The sequence below is a fragment of the Megalops cyprinoides genome, chromosome 6, assembly GCF_013368585.1.
Source record: "Megalops cyprinoides isolate fMegCyp1 chromosome 6, fMegCyp1.pri, whole genome shotgun sequence".
NCBI classification, from domain to species: Eukaryota; Metazoa; Chordata; class Actinopteri; order Elopiformes; family Megalopidae; genus Megalops; species Megalops cyprinoides.
Window position 1 is genome coordinate 29,677,994 of NC_050588.1, and position 16,015 is coordinate 29,694,008.

At 41.1% G+C, this 16,015-nt stretch overlaps 1 protein-coding gene across 20 annotated transcripts in view; it reads right to left on the reverse strand.

The window, feature by feature from the left end:
• Positions 1-7,662: 7,662 nt before the first annotated feature.
• The window catches only part of dock3 (dedicator of cytokinesis 3), a 179,592-nt gene continuing 171,239 nt past the window's right edge, over positions 7,663-16,015 (reverse strand). For 9 of the 20 annotated variants that reach the window (XM_036530876.1, XM_036530869.1, XM_036530863.1 and 6 more), the window contains 8 exons: positions 15,512-15,651; positions 14,859-14,994; positions 14,522-14,603; positions 14,254-14,372; positions 14,044-14,131; positions 13,037-13,156; positions 11,511-11,593; positions 7,663-8,229 (listed from right to left, as the gene is read on the reverse strand). In XM_036530876.1, the coding sequence (XP_036386769.1) occupies positions 7,693-8,229; positions 11,511-11,593; positions 13,037-13,156; positions 14,044-14,131; positions 14,254-14,372; positions 14,522-14,603; positions 14,859-14,994; positions 15,512-15,651 (1,305 nt within the window). In that variant the 3' untranslated portion in view covers positions 7,663-7,692. The remainder of the gene's footprint in view (positions 8,230-11,510; positions 11,594-13,036; positions 13,157-14,043; positions 14,132-14,253; positions 14,373-14,521; positions 14,604-14,858; positions 14,995-15,511; positions 15,652-16,015) is intronic. The other 11 variants (XM_036530880.1, XM_036530870.1, XM_036530864.1 and 8 more) reach the window with 7 other exon arrangements.

Sequence of the window (16,015 nt, forward strand, 5' to 3'; positions counted from 1 at the left end):
GGCTTTCCAAACCCAGCACTCAATATTCTGATTTCGCTTCCTGATGAAAACCCCGCCCAAGAAGATGACCCATTGCCTCCTGTCGTCAATACGGTTCCAGTTCTCATGCTACAATTGGCTCCTTCACAGCAGCCCTCCACGGACTTTATTCTGATTGGATATGTGGAGCTTGTTCCGGGGCCGGCGTCCATTTGTCGTCCTACTATTGGATAAATCACTCTGGCAACTTAGAAAGATATGACGTAGCCCGTGTTTTGATCACTGAGGGAAAAGAGAAATCGCAATAGCACCGTAGATTTGATTGGATCTCATCGGCATCATGGCATCCTTTTGCGATTATGGTTAGATGTCAAATATGCAGGCCCAGATGCGCGTAGGATGCTGCATAATTATGAGTTAAGCGTGTGTTGTTTAAACATTACTGTTTCTAAAATGGGCTTAAGTTAGATATGGATTTTGTGATTTCAGAACAACATAGATTAATGGAACTTAAGTTTCAATCAGTTGAATATATGAATGTAGTGTCATGTCAGTTTCTAGCATGACTTCCCCTTATTATTCTTACTCATATTATTTTGTTTTTGGAAATAAGGTAAAAGTGATCCCTGTTACTGTCTATATTTCTAAAGATTATGCACAATGTAATTTTTACAATAATAGGTTAAAGCTCATCCTTCACGGGCCTCTTGTCAAACTAACGATAAAATTGCGATAAAGCAATTGTTGTTAACTTTGCATGAAAAAGTTAAGCATGTGTTTCCATCATATATTAGTTTCCCACTGGGACTAACCACATTAAATGCCAATTGGATAGGAAAGTTATCATGATGCAGGAGGAAAGGACAAGGACATACAACAACAAGTCAGGTTATTTTCTTGACATTCTCAGGTGGGGCACTGAGGCACTTATTCTGTCTGAAATGAGGTGCTTAACCTGAACTGCTTCAGTAAATACCCAGCTGTATAAGCAGATAATATGTAAAAAAGTCACTCTGGATAAGAGCATTAAAGCAAAAATGTAGTGTAATGATGTGAATAGTTCATAGGCCATTTGAATGCAAATTTGATGTAGAGAAAATGGCACCATCTACTGGGGGAAAGCAAAACAGTGATCCTGTAATATTGCAGTTGATATGATAGATATTTTCGTGGCCAACACGCTATCATTGATCCAAGAGGACAACATTATTATTTCAGGGTATATGCCTGCTATTCATTCTGCACTGCTAGAAACAACCTTTAATCAAGCCACAGTAAGCGTACATTTAATTTGGCCGTGCATTAGCGGCAATGTTGAAACATGTACATTGAAACGTGTGAACATGTAATTTTTCTAAACTGTCTTAAAATTGGGAAAAAAAAAACAATAGACAGACATGAGTCGATAAAACATTATCTTTAATGTTAGGCATTATTAATGAATTCCACATCACAGCGGTTAAGTGAGTAGGAAAAAATGTGTGTATTTACATCTAAAATCCACATCACAGTTCATTCATGCTAACACAATATATACAAGAAAGTACTTTTAGAATACTTGTACAAATGTTTTTAATTGCCAAACTTAGCTTGTCCTCCAGATTTGTCTTCGGCGCAAAATACACAAAGTAACAGCAGTGATTAGGCATTTGAATATCACAGTTTTTTTTTTCTTTTTTTTTTCCTCTCATTTTAAAAACACATTTACATCATAAAGTACAAGGCAGACAATTAATCACAATCTATACATGGTTTGCCCTTCTTAACCCTTATAAATACACAGCGTTCAGAAGGATTATTTACACAAAGTAAAGCCAGACAGGATGTTTTTAAGGACTGCAATGATTCTCAAAAAGGGGTTTTGTTAAATGGTACTGCAAGATTCCATATTTACAATGGTATCGAAAATTTGTCTTGTCTGTGTTCCCCCCCACCACCACCCATTACCCACCAGCACTCACCCACATCGTCCCAATGAAGCTTACCATAACTTCAAAATTCTGTAAAACTCACGCACTCGCACGTGCACACATACACACACACGCCCATGCACACGCACGCATTCACACACACACATGCACACACACCACAACACTCCCTTTTTAACACCTGACTCATTCACGCTTCCATTCTGTTCAATTTACATACAAAACGTTGAATTGGCAGACTTCAGACCCATCGTCATATTTCCACTCTACAGTAGTTGTTAACAATACCTAGTGGTCCAGGAAAACATTTTTTTCATCCCACTATCACAATTATCATACTTATAAATGCATATTAATGAGAAGCTGTTTTCCTTGGATGAACCTGAATTAGCCTCAGGCATTTTGTCTGAGCCATTATTCTGTACATTGTTACATGTCATCTGTACCAGGCCTTGATAGAGCTGTCCCACCGAACACAATTACCCTCATATTTATACTACTGTAGTGTAAGTGCCGCTCACAGAAGTGACACCTTTTTCCTCCATACCATCAAGACCAAGCATACAGGAAAAACGTAATGAAAGTGGCTTATCCTCTAAGACACTAGGCCTTCCTGCACAAATACTAGGCAATGTATGTACAATCATTTTACATGTCCGTTCATGATTCAACGCTGTGAAAAAATTCAAAATAGCAATTTAAACGTAGTCTTTCTTTGTTACTGATTCAGCTGAAAAATGAGTGCTTACAATTGTTTTGTCAGGACACATTTTCATCCTTCCTGACACAGATTTCAGGACCTTTGAGCTCCAGATGGAAACAGTTCGCTGCACAGTTCGGTATTACTTCTCCCTTTTTATTCATGCATGGCCTCTGCATTCATGTGCAAATATTTACAAGGCAGAGCAAATCATAACAAACCACAGTAACAAAAACAAACAAAAATATGAAATAATAAATATTAATGCCAGATTTGTCAGTGGTAAAAAGGAAACATATCAATGACCTTTATCTCCAAAGCAATAAAGAATCAATATTCTCAACTTCACTGAACAGCCTTCAAATAAGCAGCCAACTTGACTCCAATTACATTGATTGTTTATACCAATAATAAAACAGAATTGTGGTCCTCTGCACAGTTTTCCTATACATACATTTGCATGTTATTTTATACGTCAGAACTGACGAAGAATAAAATCATCCAATATAAGCCAGTAAATCTGGAAATAAAAGGGAAAAGGGAGAAACTTTGGAAACTGGGTTTTGTGCATTAAATATACAAATGAAGAGACTTTCCTAAAAATGGACTCCCATTTAGGGACTGCAGTGAACAGTTTTACAAGAACAAGGACAAATGCACACAATTGCTTTGAGCATGCTAATTGTGTCTGGGTTCTACTGGAAGTAAAACTTGGAAAAACAACATGGAAATGACCTGAAAAACCCCAGGGCAAAAAGAAAACTTAGTAGAAGACATGTTTCAAGGAAATTAAACTGAGTTGCTTTTCCAAATCACTTAAGGCAATAGTGTAATGCTATAGCTGCGTACCATGTTAAGGTTTCATTATTTTAATTAACACAGGCCAATTGTGGTTTATGACAGTGTTTCTCAGCCCAGATCCTGGAGGTACACAGTGTACTGTATGCTGGTTTTCATTTCATATCAACTATCAGTTAACTAGGGCTGTTTAAATTATCTTGATTATTTTGTCATACAGGGGTGAACATATGGACAACACTGCCCTTATACGTTGCTAAAACTGGGGTACAGAATTAGAGAAGAGGAGATGGCCATTTAATCTGTCGTACATTCTTTGTGAAAGAAACATGCTGTTATAGATGTGGTTATGCAAGCATAAAGTTGTTTATTCAATTTTTCCTATTAACATCTGTCTCCCCAATAAATTTCTGGCAGCTGTCTAAATTAAACTAAATTAGCTATTCAATTCACTGTTCGAGGCCATATTAAACAACTAATTACCCTTACTTAATATGTCTGAATACCTGTCTCTTACTAATTTGTTTAAGGGGCTCACATGCATAGAAATAAGTTACAGAAAGATACCTTTACCTCTGTCTCACTGTTACTACTAATACTTACAACAGCACACATCTATGATTAAGAATTAACAGCAGGTAAGTATGTGATTTCAAATCCAGATTGGTAATCAAATCAATTACACATAACGTAGAGCTTGGCTGAAAAAAAAAAACTAGCAAGCACAGTGTGTCCCCAGGATCAGAGATGGCAGACACTGATTTATGAAACCTTGTGAAATTCCTGAGGAAGTTCCACAGATATAGATAGAAATTAGATTAGTATATGCTTCTTGTTTTTAAGTGTGGTGTCTCTAGTTTACATTTTACACTAGAAAGGATTGTCTGCCTGTACATTTTATAATAATTAATCGTCTGAACTGTATCTTCAATTCCAATACAGAGCTTTAAAATGCAACACTATCAGGGAATTATCTCAGTCTGTTGAACGGAGAAGCCTTCAGGTCTTCTGAAGGGAAGAAAGAGAGTTCTAAAAAGTAGTCAAGCAATTTGGCAAACGGATGATGCAACTCCAAGCTTCACTGCTGACTGTGTGAAGAGGCTGATTAAATATGACTGTTTTACTGTGCCTCTTGAAAAGCTGGAGATGAGACAGGAGTCTCCTGTGAGTCAAAACCTGGGAGGCAGCTGTTATCTGTCAGGGCATTCCCTCATCTGTATCTAAATGCAGTTCCTCAACCAGTCAGAGTGCAGCATTCACATCCCTTTCACTTGAATCATGCTCATATCCCAGAAGAGTAATCAACACATGCCAACATACATAAAACAAACAGGGGTAAATGTGACAAGACTCCACTCCCTTGGTAATCTTCAAGTATAATAAGGGTTAAATGTAGTTTATGTTATATGTATGCATATCAGATTCACCATTAGTTTTCACACATGTATTCAAAAATCAAAGAATATCTCTTAGCAATTATCCAAAATCAAATAAACTGACTTCCATAAAAGAAGATTTGCACCTATCCCTCATGTCATACAGAGGTGAACACATGGACAACACTGCCCTTATATGTTGCTAAAACTGGGGTACAGAATTAGAGAAGAGGAGATGGTAGTAATATTAGCTCAGAATGATGTCAGAAACTAGTAATGTGGGTCAGACCTGCAGTAAACAAATACTATATGTAGTCATCCACATACAGACATGGGTGAATCCTTACAATTGAGACTGCTGCCATTTCTGAGTACTGTTCTTTTATTTGTTATAATGCCCTTGGAAAAAGGAACTCATTTTAAGGTTTTCAGTGTCAACACAAGAGTTACCCATCTGTTTTAAATAAATAACCAATTCACCATATGAGAATAAAACACTATGTAAGAGTTGTTATAGACTATGACACAGTATACAATAGGAAAATATATATTTACAAAGGTATTGAGCTTGCAAATAATAATAAAAACAACAATGAAAAAAAATCAAGCACAGATTAGAGATTCCAGCAGCACAGCGCACTGACAGTTGCCATCCTGTCAGATAAGGGTGGAGAAATCCTCTTCTAGGCCTTCATTGTGCTGTTCATGAAGTATGCAGAGCCACAATTACTGTACAATACGCCACCTGGACCAAAAGCTGCAGGAAGCAAAATGAATAGCTGGATCTGAATGTCCACCGAAGTAGCAACTGGGAAACAGGCAGCAGGGTTTCTATGAGCAGATCCACGGATAGTCACAAGTGTCTTGCCCACGTGCAGGACAGTTGGTGTACACACCAAGTCCAGAGTGTCTGTTTATGAATATTCAACAGTTAAGAGCTGAATAATCAACATGGACCACTTCATTAAAAAGTATAATATCCTTACAGTTCTTCTTCCCCTGTCCCAGCTGCTATAGCAGGACTGGTGAGGGTCAGGTGACCTGGAGGGCAGTATTAGAGTAATTTCACTTTTTTGCACAAAAAAACATGCACACAGCATAACTGTACAAAAGGTAAAATTAATAATGTTAGAAAAAATGTATTTACATGTTAGTTGTCTTATTCTTCAATAATATCCATCAGAAAATATCATTCCCATTCCCTTATTCCCACTAATCCAGTGCACATTATCAAGCAGCTAGCTGGGCTTTCAGGGCCCTTGTCTTGCATAAATTTCACATGGAGAACCAACCTCCTCCTCTGTCCATGATAAGAATTTATTCAAATACTCTATTCATATATCTCTAGTATATATTATAAACTTATGGAGGTCTAGATTTATATTCTCTTAAAAATATATACTTTCCTTTATGTACCACCAACTACTTAAAAAAAAAAAAACTTGCAGAATTCAAGAGCAGCCTATTCGCAAAGCAATATTTTTCACAAGACTGAACCATCCCATCCCTTCAAACATGAATTTTGGTGGCTGGATGATCTGTTCTGCAGAATGGCAATTAAGGTGATATAGTAAAGCTTAACAAGAGCATGTAAGCCTCTTACTGTCGTGTCTGGATACACCACTTCACAAGAGCAGTTGCGTATTGCCAAGAAACCTTTGTAATGCAGTCTACCGACTTGTGGTGTATCAGCCACCTGTACACGCATAACAGATCCTCATCAGCTTATTTCTGGTTGTGATGATCTTATGTTGAATCATCAGTGTCATTGCCTTTACAATACTAACACTCAGTCCTTTAAAAAGTAAGCAGAAAATAGTAAATATAATGAACAAAAATTAACACCCAACTTCCAAACTACAACTTAAAAGTAATTAAATCTACAAAGGTTTGAGATGACATATTGTGGGAAAACAGTAATCCACAAATCATGTTATTAGCTTGCTCTGTCTGTGGAAAACAGTAATCCACATATTGTGTTATTAGTTTGTTCTGTCCACTAAAAAACATACAGCCACTTAAACTTGTGAAAAATACCCCCTCAGATGCATCTCTAGACTTAAATACAACACTGAGGTGTATACTGTATACAGAAACACACACCACGTTTTCTACAGACATTAATTTTCCTTCTTTCCTTTGTATAAATAGTTGTGGATACGAAATGTTTTTGGTGTCCAGAACTAAGTGCTAAAACATGGGTTCCCCAGAGCAAAAAAAGTCAGAGCAGTTTCTCTCTCAACATCTGTTTCCTTCAGTTTCACACAGATCTTTTGTTCAGACTGACCATGCTTTCATTTCTTGTGAATATAAGAACTGTTTCAAATATCAATTAAATTTTACAATATCCCATATAGAAAACAAAACCATGTAACTGTGAGATATATCAGGCGAACCTGAGGTGTTTCTTAAGAATGACATTCAACAACTTATTTTACTTAGTAAAGAATACAATGCTTGTGTCGTCTCTTACAACTGAAGACCCCTTTGAGGATGCTGAAGAACACAGATGTTGAATTTCTTTCATAACATGATTCACTAAATTTATTAGTCCAATGTGCCATTAGTATCAGTGAATCTAACCAAAAATAAGCAAAAGACCTCCTCACCCCAGATGTTCACCACATCAAAAGAACTCCTGAGTTACGCACAAACATATTGGGGAGGAGGGGGCAAAGAGCAGATGGCAATTTGGAGTATCAGCATGAACCTTAGAACAGACATTGTAGAATTCATGGTGTGTTAGGAAGCTTGGAATGTGGTAAGCAGTCCGGAAATGCCAGAGAGCAAACTGGAGGACCGGAGGATAACCAACCTCTGCCGTCCCACTCATTTTGGACTGATCCGTTTCCCTTCCCTCCCTCCCTCCCAAAGCCCTGGCCAGAAAGCCGCGGCCACCACTCTACCCTCACTACTCCTCACTGATGCCATGCTCCCAGGCCACCTTGGCCTGCTCCTCCTTGTTGCTGAGCAGGGGCTGAGAGATCTTGCGTGGCATGGGCATGGGCCTGGGCATAGGCCGCAGGTCCTCCTCAGGAATGCAGCCCTCCCTCAGGTACGGTTTTGGCGGCAGGGCTGGAGGCGGCTCGTGGTGGTAGTGCGGGTGGCCGTGGTGGTGCAGGTGGCCCTCCTGGGGAACAGGGGTGACTCCGCCCGGCGCGGAGTGGCTGCGGCACGGCGGGGGCTTGACGGAGTCGAGGACGTCGGGCTCGGACACGCTGTAGCGGACAGGCAGGTAGGGTGACTCCACGTCCTCATCCGTGGTCCAGGCCTGGCTGGGCACGGAGTCCAGGGTGTCGGTGCGGGCAGGCGGCTCTGAGGACTGGCCGAAGTTGCTCTCGCTTAGGGAGGATACACCACTGCTGGCGCTTCCCGACAGCGTGGAGTTACTGCCATCCAGGCCGGACTGCGGGCTGGTGGGTGAGGCAGGTATGGGGTGTAAAGGAGACTGTGGGTGAAAAGGCCGAGAGAAAACAGCTCGCATTAGACACCCGAGGCCTTGAAAACATCCAAACCCCTGTGTCCCATTTTAGTCATTTCTCATTTCTCTTTTTCTTTGTTCAAAGCATTTCCCAACCCTGGAAGCTTTATTTGTGACTCACACAGAACACTCAGCTCAGAGAAGCTTTAGAAGACTTTTGTGAACATTTTCAATGGGCTGCTTCAATCACAAAGAAATTCTCAAGAGGCATCAGAAAATAAACAAAAACCCAATACTCCTCAGATTTTCTGTGGATTGTAGCTGTCTTTTCTCCTTGTTCTAAGTGTTTTCAAAACTGAGCATCTGGACTTCTTGGACTGCTTTTCTTTTTTTTTTAAACCAAAAGAGAACCATTCCACAGGAACTCTCTTAACACATTAGGAAAGACCACTGGCAATGATTTTTGTCTTTCCAATCAATTATCATTTCAGTTTCCCACCAAATGGTGTAATATTTTTATTATTGTTCCAGTGCCATTTTTATATTGTGTGGCTATATACTGTAATTCTCTTAGCTTGTAAAATAGGTGGTAATGGTAAGTGGGCTAGGTATGAGTCTTTCATGAATTGAATGTGTGAAGACACAGTGTGTCTGTGACAGCTGATTGCAAACTGATTTGGGCCACTTTACAACACATCACTTTTGTCAGCTGTACCATGTTTCTAATTGTAATGAACTGACATAATAAAACTATGCCTTTTCACCTATAGATGATCCTGTTTCAATCCACTGTGTGGCTTTCACATAATCTATTGGTTCATGGTCTTCCACATTTTCTGGGTAGAGTGTTATGCCAGCTTTTTCAAAGCACTTTTTCCACATTTCACATTTCAAGTGCCCTGTGGGCATTTGAACATTTCATTTTCTAGTATGTTCTAGTCACTGAAATCTTCCTGTTGTGGTCCCTAAAGTATGACAAGTGACTCATAGGTGAGGCTCGGAGCTAGCTAGGATTTTCATTATCATATACTTTCAAATGATGTCAACTGCACATCCACTAAAATTCTGCAATGGTGTGTACACCTCAATGAAATCTCAACATCCTGTAGTCTTTGAAAATATCATTTAATAAGTTGTTCCTAAGGGCTGTATAACTGCTTATTAATTACAAATACCAGTGTCTCTGACCAGATGTGCTTTTTATTTTAATGCAGAAAGGAAAGCACACTATTAATTTGCTTAGTTCATAGAGAATTAAAATGAGCTAAAACCAAAATGATGTATTAACATGTTTCAGAAGCTCTTGTAGCCTAAAAGTCACTAAAATCACTGAAAATGAGCAATGTATGAAGTGCCTACCAATCAGGGCATGGCACAACACTAAAGCAGCTAACTAGCTAGTTGGTGAAACCGCTAACCAAATGGTCTGGACCACAAAATGTCACAACCCATGTTTGATCACTACTTGATCACTAATTTTTCCCATTCTGTTTAAATTTGCAGATGTACATTCAATCCACAAATATTTGACAAAGAACAAAATGGTTGAAGAACAAATGTGTTGGAATTACTGATGTGGCTATAATTGATTTCTAACATATTTCATATTGTTACTACAGTCATATCTGTCTGGATGCTTGCCCCCAGAAGGCTATTCAATACATCTTTATTTTTCTTAGAAGATATTCTAAGACAGGAAAAGTGCTTCTGAAATTGTAAAAAAGGATCTTGCTTTTATTATTAAATAACTGCAGATAGCCTGCTGCTGTTTCTAAGACACATCCACATATCTTACATGCTATTATGTACCAAATGTGACAAGTTACATTAAAGATAATATCTGTAAAATGTGAAAAGAATTATGAAAGTTTGATTTGAAGGGCAAATTTCTCATTTAGCAAAATTCTATTCCTTCACAAACCAGCCTAATGTATGCTAGCTAGATAGCAAGCTAAATAAATTGCCTTTTAATTTCTTAGCAAGAAGGCAGAAAAGTTGCTCTTAGTGGCCAACTCCTACTTAAGATACATGTGCATAAACCCATTTAAGTGTTTCTGAGAAGAGCTGTGCACCTCTGTTACTTATTACTAAACTGTTTCAGACATAGGCAGGTTCCTGTGTGGAAAAATGACTGTTTGAAATGTTTGGGGTTGAGTATGTTTTGCACAAAATGAAGGTGCAGTTGCAGTGAAAAGAAAAACAGAAAACTGAGAGTCTATTTGGCAAACACTGAATTTTAGATTTGAATTTAATCCATTTGGTAACCCTGCACAATTTTCAATGAAATGTTCAATGTTTATTTTCTGTAAAGTCTCACTGAAGTCTGAAACATGTCAGCACAGACAGCTCATGAAATACATCACTGAGATACATTCCATTGGTTAGTGAAAGTTTGATGATTAACTCAACCAGCGCAATCAAGGCATTTGGCTACCATAACATGCTCACTGGTCGTGCAGAAGGAAATGCACATACCTAACCACAAATAATGTCCCCTGTCATGTGGTGTTCTATCAGAACAAATTATCACATGTCCAGTACTACAGTTCTGTATTCCCGTGGTAAGTGAATTGGTGGTAAGATTTTCTCAAATTTTCTCTACCTTGCTACCTAGCTCACAAATACAGAAAAAAAAACATTTTATTGCAGTACATTTAACACTGTAATTTAACATTGTCATTTAAAGCTGAGTACAGTAGTATGAAATAGCATATTTATAAGGGTTGGAACACGACTCAGACCACTTTGCCAGCTACCTAGATTTCCGGAGGTGCACAATAAATGCGAACCGCTCCTACTGTAGGTGAGCATTGTACACTGATTTCCTGGTATGTAAGTACTGGAAAATTCAAGTGCTGAATAAACTTGTTGTTGTGTTTCTGTGAGCATTCATCCATTCATTTTTAGGACACTGAGATTGTTCAAATTAAGTTAGATTGATTCACGGCAGCAGAAGTTGTAACAATTATAAAACAGCAAGCAAGGAATTCATATTGCAGTTCTATCTTGCCAACCCATTTTTGACATGAAGAAAAAAATTTCTTCATGATAATCTGAACCCATACTAACTTAAGCAAATGATGACTAACACAAGAAAAGTCAAAAGTGAACAGCGACAGACCAGGCACGCACACATACACACTGCAACTGAGTCCTTTTTCTGCACATGCACAGTCGGCAGGTGCACAGACCTGTGAGCACAGCATTATAAAACAGATGAGCACAGCAAGGGAACGGGGGTAGTGATGGAGGGAGCGGGGTGACTCGAGCAACACGGCAGGGACGCAAAGCACACCAGCGAAGGATACCTTCCGTAAAGAGCGCGCGGGGAGAGCTGGAGGGAGGTCGCTGATCTGGTGGTGGAAAGCATCAAAGTGCATCGAGAAGTGCCCTAAAGGGGAAGACACAGCAGGACAGAACAAGGATTGGAGAAACACACACGGCTAAACAAAATCTGGAGGAGGACAGGCGATTCTTCTCTGAACCCATTCAAACCTCGGGGCAGAGGGACGGTGGGGGGACTGAGGTCTGGAGGGAGACTGCACAGTCGCTTTGAGAGAAACAGGAGGACGAGGATAAGCACCTAAAATATCACATAAAGCTAGAATTTAGGGGAGGACAACTGGGAAAGGTGGATGTGAGGAACTACAAAGACATCACATTAAGCTCAGATCAATTCAAACCCTTTTTGATGTACATTTGACATACTCTGGTTTGAGTGACTGTCTCGCATGGGCACAAACGCATGGACGTATGTGCACAAACACAAACACACACACACACACACACACACACACACACACACACACACACATACACACACATACACACACACACATACTCACATGCTGCTGTAACTGGGCCAGTGCGAGTGGTGCAGTCATATGTGATCAAAACATGGACAGCTAACTTATCTGACTGTACACACAGCTCAGTTGACATTATAAACATTCTGATATTCCCTTTTTCTGGTAGAGACTACTTTCTGAAATAGAGGATTACACAAGGTGTGAGGAATCACATCTTCAAAATTGCTACACACTATACAGTTAAAACTGAAACTAATTAAGCTGGTTCCTTTATTATGTCCCCATACATATTTGCTTTTTAAATGGACACATTTTAAATGTAAAAGACTGCAGTTCCCAGTAATTGTTTTGTACCATTTCAACTGAGCAAATTATGGTTTTCTCCAGTTTATTTTATCCACTCAACAGAAAAAACTTGGCAAGCGGTAAAATTAGCAGGAAAACAGTATGTAAAATGATACAAATATCCACACATTTATTAACTGTTTAATTAATTTGCTCCTGTCCTGTTAATTAAAACATTATTTATTTTACAATGCCACAGTTTCTGCACCAGGTGCCGTGACAGCTGGTTACGCCACTGCACACACACAAAACACACACATACACAAAACAATCCGATATCATCAGTAAAATGCAATGGCGTATTACACTGAGACGCCCTTTCACCCTGCAAACAGAACGGAATGGATCCAGGTCCTTTCCATCACTCACACTTTCACAGCACACCTGCTGAACGACGGAGTCTTCTGCACCAGTGTCTGAGTTTGGCCCTGCCAGCTAAGCAGATCCTCTTGTGTTTCTGTCCTTTCATCACATCCCTTTTGCCACTGATGCCCCAGAATAGACACCACCACGATATTGTTTGTGACTGAAAGGAGTGAATGGAGAGAACAGCCCAAACGAGTGGCAGAGGGGGTATGGGGTTTTGCCATTCCCACTGACCCGAGGACAAGGGCCCTTGCCAGCTGCCCCCCCGTGTCCCATCTTGCAGGGTTTTAGGTGGCACAGGCTAGGGGTCTTACCAGGAGGCAGGCTGCGGGGCGGGACCGGGGGGGCCATCACACTCCCCACATGTGCAGACAGGAACGGCAGCGCCTCCCTTGTCCCACTGTCCAGACTCCAGCTGCTGGGAGCTGTGAGGACTGACGGAGAGACATAACTACCATTAGAGTCACCAGAATTTTCCCTACCAGTGGTGGCACGGTCTTCCTATTCTTCTTAGTCCTAGAACGCCTCAGACTGGTTGAATATTATTATTCTTATTTGTAGTAGTATTAGTATTAGTATTAGTATTAGTATTAGTATTAGTATTGGTGTTAGTATTGTTGAACATTAATTTATTTGACCGTCATTTTAATTTTGTCTGAAAGCTACGTCCAGTATATTAGTCCCAAAATTGCTTCTTTAATGGATACACATGCATCCACTTTAAAGGGGAGCTGTAAATTAGTGGTATTTCCATTTAAATGTAAAATAAATTCATATTTATACATTTATTTTATTTTTATAATCAGCATTGTAATTTTTTATTGCCATTGTTAAAGCATTAGTATTGAAAATGTGTCAGTTTTTTTCTGTTAATTTTATCAGGTTTTGTGGTGTGGGTTGACTTGCAGTGGTTGGATGGTTACAGTGGGTCATGAAAAGCTGAACATGGGAGCAGAGATGCAGAGAATAACTGTAACAGATTGTTACTATCCTGGGATCAAAAGCAAAGAACCACAAGAGGTCTTTGTCAGCACTTAGAGTTTTGGCCAAACAGCACGATGTTGTCCTAGTGTACCCAAACAGAGCACCAGGTGCAGCAGAATCACAGCAATGCAACAAGGAACAGTGTATTTCTCAACAACAGAGAATGACAAAGCTCTGGATCAAGTTGACATAACATGCCATGAGTCCCTTCACTTATGTACACAGAAGAAAGAGAGATGAAAAATCAACAAAAAGAAGAACGAGAACAGAGAGTAGTGGAGATGAAAGAAGCAAAGAAAAAATAATATAATAATGTCACTGGAGATGGCAACTTTACCTTTCTCTGCCACTGAAAGATTGGGGTCACTGCAGGGCTTGCAAGGACCAATCACCTGGTGGAACAATGCCCGCTGGAAGTTTGTGGGCTGTAAATGGCGGAAAATTTGAGTCACGCACAAATGTTAACCGGAGCGTGAGAGAATCAGGTTCCTGCTCTGTCTCTGCTCTGAGAGCGGAAAGGAACTGTCACCCTGTCTCTGTGCCCTACCTGTCCGTTCTCCGTCATGGCCGGGTACATGGCGCTGCTCGGCCTCTCCCGGTGCGGGGGCAGAAGCATCAGCATCTCCCGATTGTGCCTGTATTTGTCTGGCAGAGACGGGGAGCCTACCACAGAAGTAGAGGAAACAGGGAGGCGCAGAGCATCAAAACGTGCAAATATCAGCTCGTAAGCGCATCTCCTCCTGTTTGTTCACATGTCGATCAGCTCCAGTGCTTTGTCCCCGTGGAATGATTTCAAGGGAGGAGCTGCCGCTTACCTCTGGCACTGGAAGGGGCGGAGTTCATCATCTGAGAGGGGGCAGAGTGGGTGGAGCTCAGGCTGGAGGAGGAGGGGCTAGGCTGGAGAAAAAAAGCAGAAAAAATTTTTTAAACCCAAATGTGCTAACTGGAACTGAAAAAAAAAAACATTCATTCATTGTCAGCAAAATCACTGTGGGAAAGGGACAGTGGGAACAGAGGGAGCTCCAGTGTGGATATCTGCTGTCGCCGGTCAGCGGCCGGGCGTGGTCATTTTGCAGCAGTATCCTTGGTTACGGTGAAATGGCTTCCATGGAAAAGACTCGTCTCCATGGCGACGCTGGCGCGGACACAGACCTGCATGCGGTAGAGGTCCTCCGGGTGCTCCACCACCATGCCGTCTGTCAGGATGACCAGGTTGCCCGTCTCGCTGGAGGTGTGAGAGGACAGTGAGGACGAGGAGTGGCGGACAGAGCCCAGCAGGTTCAGTGGGCTGGAGAGAGAGAGAGTGGCAGAGGAGCGCAGAGAGGGGCCGTGGGGGGGGGGGGGGGGGGTATCGGGTACAGAGCGAAAGAGAGAGGTGCGGGGCCCGTGGAGAGAAAGGAGATGTGGAAGAGGGGGAGGGAAGAGAACGAGAGAGATATGGAGTGAAGCAGATGTGCATTGGGAAAGGGGCGTGAAAGCGAAAGAGCAAGAAGCAGTGGCAGACAGGCGAGGGAAACTGTCTCACACAGAGGGGGCGCTAACGGCCAGTGTTCTGACCTGTGCTCTATAACCTACAACAGCCAATAGCTTTGTTCAGAGCCTGTGTCAGTGGCTGGGCAGTCTGTGTGTCTCGTCACTGTATAACTCTGTATGACATGTGTCTATGTGTGTCTGTGACTTACCTAGGTCACTATGTGTACTTCCCCCACATCTGTGTGTTTTACATATCACGAGTACAAATGTGTGTTTAATGTGTGTGTGTGTGTGTGTGTGTGTGAGAGAGAGAGAGAAAGAGAGAGGCTTACCTGTGTCTGTGCATCAGTTTGATGCTCTCTGGGCTCATGGGGCTGTGTGAGGCCAGAATTCCTCGGGGAGTGCTGGTTCCAGAGCAAGCTGGACTCAGCTTGTCCAGCCCGGGCAACCCCTGCAGGGCCACATAGAAACACTACTCTGAATATCCACACTGTGTCACACACTGATTCACAGCAATAGAGAAAGGGAGGGATTCATCTGGAGCTAAATGATTTGAAAAATTTGACTGAATCTACATGTCGTTGGAATGGAACTCCCCAGGTGGGGTCAGGGCAGCAGAATCACTGGCTATCTTCTGACACAGACTGAAGACACATCTCTTCAGACTGCATCTCGGTTCCACCTCTCCACCCCCCAAAACCTGCTACTTGTAGTGCTCTATTTTAGGTGTAGTATTGCGATGTGTTTTGGATTCTGTGATCAAGTGTCTGATGTATGGCAGTATACTTGGCTTCCCTCATTTAGTCAGGTTGCACAAGTTAACTTAGGGTAGGGCT